The sequence below is a fragment of the Macrotis lagotis genome, chromosome X (genome assembly GCF_037893015.1).
Source record: "Macrotis lagotis isolate mMagLag1 chromosome X, bilby.v1.9.chrom.fasta, whole genome shotgun sequence".
Taxonomy (NCBI): Eukaryota; Metazoa; Chordata; class Mammalia; order Peramelemorphia; family Peramelidae; genus Macrotis; species Macrotis lagotis.
In genome coordinates, this window is record NC_133666.1 from 441502509 (window position 1) to 441508508 (window position 6000).

Below are 6000 nucleotides of genomic sequence, written 5' to 3' on the forward strand. Positions count from 1 at the left end.
AGTAAATAAATGTGAGAAAATAACAATGGAATTTTTTGTTTTTAATTTTTTTATTTATTTAAGGAAGTGGGATTGAGTGACTTGCCCAAGGTCACACAGTTAGGCAATTATTAAGTGTCTGAGGTTGGATTTGAACTCAAGGCCTCCTGACTCCAGGGCCAGTGTTCTATCTACTGTGTCACCTAGCTGCCTCACAACAAAGGAACTGTAATATTATAACCAGTGATTCTTAGTATTCAGAAACCAACCTTAGACCCAAATACAGCCTTTGCTTAAACTCTTATAATGATCAAGATTTTACTATATCAAAAGATTTCACTATGGCCTTTCATGTATCAGAAGCTCTTGTAAGTGGAAAGTTTATTCTACTTTTGAGCCCAAATTCATCACTACCTGTTAGTCTAATTATTCCATTTTCCTGGACTCAAAAGGGTTGTTTTTCTGAAGCCCAGAATGACAAAGTGTAGTATGAGTTTCTAGATCAGACAAATGCTACCTACTACTCATTTGATGTTAAGCAAATCATTGGACACCCCTGTCCTTAGTTTCCATATCTTTGAAGTGGTTTCCATATTTTTGAAGTGAGGGGGTTCATTAGATGACTTTTGATATTTCTTTCAACTAGAAATCTATGAAACTAATCAGTGGAAAAGCTAGATTGTGTGTTGTTGATTTACATTTATGACATACCACTTTAATGTTAATCATAACAAAACCATCTAACATTATATATATATAACTCTTTGAAGTTTACAAAGCACTTTATTAATATCCTGAGGCTGCAAAATTTTTTTTCCTAAAGAAAGACAATAGTTAATAATATATATAGATATACAATATCCAAAGGAAGCTAGATACTGCTGTGGATAGAGCATTGGGATTAGAATTAGAAAGATGAGTTTGAATTTGACCTCAGACATTTACTACCTTTATGACCCTGGGAAGTCATTTAACTTTTTTTTGCCTTAGTTCCTCATCTGTAAAATGAACTAGAAAAGGAAATGACAAATCATTCCACTATCTTTGTCAAGAAAACCCAAATAGGGTCACAAATAGTCAGACACTACCGAAACTACTGACACAATGTACACTATCCAAGCTAGGATTTTTTTAAATTTTGGAATTAGAAAATAGAATAAAGCTCAGTTTTTCATGTATATGTATATGATCTATATATTATTATTCAGTCATTTCAGTAAAGACTCTTCATGTCCTTTTGCTAACTAGTTGTCCATATGATGAATATATTATATATATATATATTATTCTATTTTTATTTTTATATTTTTATATTTTTACATTTTTATATTCAGAGATGTACTGGTAAATATTTAACAGTGGACTCCAATAAGATATATGGCGACGATACTTTTGTTTAATTTTTTTTGTTTGTTTTTTGCAAGGCAATAGGGTTAAGTAACTTGCTCAAGGTCACACAGCTAGGTAATTATTAAGTCTCTTTATTTAAAAAAATAAGACTGCCTTTTTGTTGTGCACAAAGGAAGATACAGGTAGTAAGGTGATATTGGCAGATACAGGATATCACAGGATCTTTCAATGATTGGCATTATGGCGAACTTATTATTAAGTAATTATTAAGAGAAGAACACTGTTGAGGCTGGATTTGAACTCAGGTCCTCCTGACTCCAGGGCACCTGCTCTATCCACTGTACCACCCAGCTGCCTCTAGTGTTTAATTTTCTTTATGAACATTGCTCTCTTGAATCTAAGCAATACATAAAACAATAAATCAAGCCTGATTGCATGCTGAGGTATAACTGCTCATAATGAAAATTTAACAGGTGACTTTTGAGAATCAATAGGAACTGACTCCAGTCCATTCCTGTTTATCTGTCTATTTTATTCAGAGTGTCCCAAAAGTCTTAGTGCAGTTATAAGCTTTCATAGATTAGTGAAATTTAAGGCTTTTGGAATACCCTACATGCCTATATCTAAATCATGTATGTCTATATCTGAGTCTCTGCAGATAGGAACACATCTATGTATAACAACTGAAATACAAATACAAACTACCTTCAGAAAAATGGGTCAAAACTCCTTTGCGGTCTAAGTCCTTTTCTGCAGGAAAATGGTTGATATTGATATAATATTTTTTCTTAGGAAAGGTTTATAATGTTTTATAAAAATACTACTGTGAAAATGACCTCTTTACCAATCTATCCAATTGAATCCTCAAAACATTATCATTATCTGGAAGGTAAGTCCTATTATTATTATTATTATTATTATTACCTTTTTACAATTGAGGAAATTGAGGCAGACTGAAGTTAAATTACTGAAACTGAATTTAAACTCAAGTCTTCCTGACTTTAGTAAATCTATTATTTTCTCCATTGAGTCATTGTATATTTTGAATTTTAATAAAACAAAATACTGACTTAAAAATAATTAAAACTAAAACCCTGAATATTTTAACAGCATCTTAAGGGTCAAGAACAGATATTTAAGATATAGGCAGCAGTGATAATTAGAAATGCTTCTATTTTATTTGTTCAATTCTGGAAATATCTTAGAAAGAATCCATACCCTAGGCTGGAGATTGGATGAACTGCTCTCTAAATTTTCTTTAACTCTTAAGATTCTATGAGTTGCTATGTTTAGATAGTGAAAGTGTTTTTCTTTAGGGAAAAATAAAGAAGTCAGCTTGGGGTTTTTTTGGGGGGTTTGTTTGGATTTTGTTTTTTTTTTGTAATCTGGCATTAGGATTTTAAAAAAAATTTCCATTACAGAAAACAATGAAATGATGTTCACTGAATGGAAGAATTGCTTGATGATGATTTGTAGAATGGACATCTCTCTTTGGATTAGTTTTCAAAATGTGAATTTTAACATCCAAATGAAAGGCAAAAACAAAATATTGCTAAGCTCAACTTTTAAAAGTACAATTAGCATTTTCATCATATTTTAATAGATTCTTTTCAATATCTCAAAAACTCAGCATTTCCATTTAACCATCCTTTTAAAAATAAGTAATCAGAATATAAGGAGCAGGTTATAATTACTGGAGAAGAGGGAAAACTTACCATTAAAATGATCAGAACTCCCACAATTCTTAAAGCAAGCCAGTCCATGGTCCCTGATTTCTCCTGCCAACAAATCCCAGGGAGCTGCTGTAACAGTCCTAGTCTACTGAACTCTTGAAATGAAAACTTGGAGAAGCTGGATCTCAGGAATACCTCTGTTTCCTTCTCCTAGAGTGTGCACTTGTAGCTGTTATGTGATTCTCCACCCTAAAACCCTGGCTTGGTTTCACCTGAAAAGCTTGCATCATTTTTGCTCCCAGGTAAAATTTTAGACACACCTCATTTCTTGTGAATTGTATCCTTTGATGGAAGCTTAAAGGAAATTTCACAGGCTGAAGACAAAGTGTAATAGGAAGATGCCAAGTGAATAATAAATTCATCACATGGAAATGAAAAAGCCACCCCTGATCATAATAAGAAAGAAGAAGCCAAGTTTCTTCTTTTGGCTAGACTTTAAATTTTTTTTTAAAAAAGATAACTGTTTCTATGTAAAATTTGAATTTACATACACTATATATGGATCTTACATACAGAGGATGAAAAGCTAAAATATAAGTTGCAGAAAAAAATATTTAAAAAATTCAAGGAACCAGAATATATTGGTTTAAATAGTCGAAGGAACTCAGGTCTTGAAGTCAGGAGATCTGAATTCAAATCCGATTATAAAATTCACTAATTCTGTAACTATGGAAAATTGATTTGACCACTCTGAGCCTACAAAATAGAGAAAATAATATCTGAAGTCACATACCTCTTAGGATTATTGTGAAAACCAAATGAGATAATGTGTGTAAACTTTAAAGCACTATATTCATAAACTAGTATATTGTATATTCGAATGGTCATGTTTTGCACTGATTTTATTACATTAGTAAATTGTTAGATATAAAATTGAAATGGAAATTCATGTTCTATCTTGGAAATATTTGGAATTACAGATGAATTAACCAAGTAAATTGGCACCTGCAGTTTTCTAGCTACAAGTAACCTATTTAATCATAAAATCTTAGGACTGGAAGTTCTCTGATCCAGCCTTTGACCCAAATCTCCTTTGCTGCTTGTCCCTTTTTCTTTTTCAACCTATCTACATCTTACACTTTTCAGCTTTGATGTTCAGAATAGAAGACAAAGCTTTTGAAAGGAGGGTCTGGTCTGGGTTGATTCTAAGAGGAGAATTAACTCATCTAAGCTGCCAGTTTGGGACTAGAAATTTCACAAGAACAGGCTTGAGGTTTTTTTGCAGGTTTTTCCAGCAGTACAACTGCATTTTTGGGTGATATTCTCATCTAGTATCAGGAAGTGATTGGTCATGCAGTATTTCATTTTAATCTTTTTTCTTTCTTTTCTCTTTTTTAGAACTTTTCATACTTTTCTTTCATGGAAAGATGGAAGGCTATGTCAGTCTCTTTATTTAAAAAAATAAGACTGCCTTTTGGTTGTGTACAAAAGAAGATACAGGTAGTAAGGTGATATTGGCAGATACAGGATATCACAGGATCTTTCAATGATTGGCATTATGGCGAATTTATGAATAGAAAGCTCTTCCCAAGGGCTTGTTGCATCCAGCAGTTTGAATTCTGGGCTAAATTTATGAGAGTATTGTTTTATATGCTTAAGCAAATTGGAACTATTTTTCCCTCTCAGTGAATGGATAGGGTCCAAGGATTTACAAAATCCATGCTGAATTGAAAAAATAAAACAAGATAATTCTAGAAATTCTAATATCTTCTATCTTTCCTCTGTTCCACTGCCAACTCTACTCTCTTCCTTTTGCTCTCTCCTCTCAACTGCCCCTATCCCATAGCTCCCTAATGTGTATGAAAACTCATGTGCTTTGTTGCTGTTTTCCATTATTATCATCATAATAACTTTCTTTTAACAACTTGTAATATTCCCCTCTCTGAACCTCAGTTTACTTATCTATAAAATGAAGTGGTTTAACTTAACTGGCCTCTAAAATGACTTCTTGTTCTAGGTCATTGATCCAATGATTCTGCTAGGTGGTGGTGATTGGAAACCTCTTTCTGGTTTTGTATATTCTGTATGAAATAGTACTTTTGTGCTATTGTTGTAAATTATAAATTGTTTCCTTTGCTCCTTTCCAGATGAAGTGAGACCTGGAAGGAAGTTGGTATATTGAGCTGCTTTGGCTCAATGTGGGGGGAGGGGAGGGGGACAAGATTTTATTGATCGCTTCAATTCCCCATTCAAACATCTTTAAGAACACCCATTGACAGGGGTGGCTAGATGGGGTAGTGGGTAAAGCACCAGCCCTGGAGTCAGGAGTACCTGGGTTCAAATCCAGTCTCAGACACTCAATAATTACTTAGCTGTGTGGCCTTGGGCAAACCCCATTTTGCCTTGCAAAAACCTAAAAAAAAAAAAAGAAGACCTATTGACAACTAAATTAAGTTTAAACACTTCAGTATGACATTTAGAAGCCCTCTATGATATGGTTTCCATCCATACTTCCAGCCTTCAATTCCATGATCCCATTAAATGTTCCTACATCCATCCTCTAGTGAAGCTGGAGCTAGTTAATCTCCAAATATGCACTATATTTTTCTACCTCTTCAGTTTTACTTGTGCTGTTCACTTAATCAGAGTACCTTCTGTGCCCCATTCTTTCCCCAAGTATCCTTTTTCTGACATTCCAGAGTATTTTATTTATACTGCCCTTAGGATTCTTTTATAGTTTACCCTATATTAAAATTAAAATTAATTCTGTACTAGTTACATCTTATCATTAAGACAGTCAATCAATACTACATCATGGTACAGAGGAAATCCTGAGTTCTCAAGTTATATCAAGGCAACATAAGTTCTACAAGTCTGACCAAATTGGTCAAGTTACAGACTATAACATTTGTTTTCTGAGAACTACTCAATCTCTATCATGTATAGTCAGTTTAAGATAAGGAAACAGAAGATCATACATGAACATAGACTGATATTT

The 6000-nt window shown here is 33.3% G+C and overlaps 1 protein-coding gene across 1 annotated transcript in view; it reads right to left on the reverse strand.

The window, feature by feature from the left end:
- The window catches only part of DSG3 (desmoglein 3), a 50120-nt gene extending 46861 nt beyond the window's left edge, over positions 1 to 3259 (reverse strand). Inside the window, exon 1 of the mRNA XM_074208705.1 lies at positions 3045 to 3259. Within this exon, the coding sequence (XP_074064806.1) occupies positions 3045 to 3092 (48 nt within the window). The 5' untranslated portion in view covers positions 3093 to 3259. The remainder of the gene's footprint in view (positions 1 to 3044) is intronic.
- Positions 3260 to 6000: the final 2741 nt, after the last annotated feature.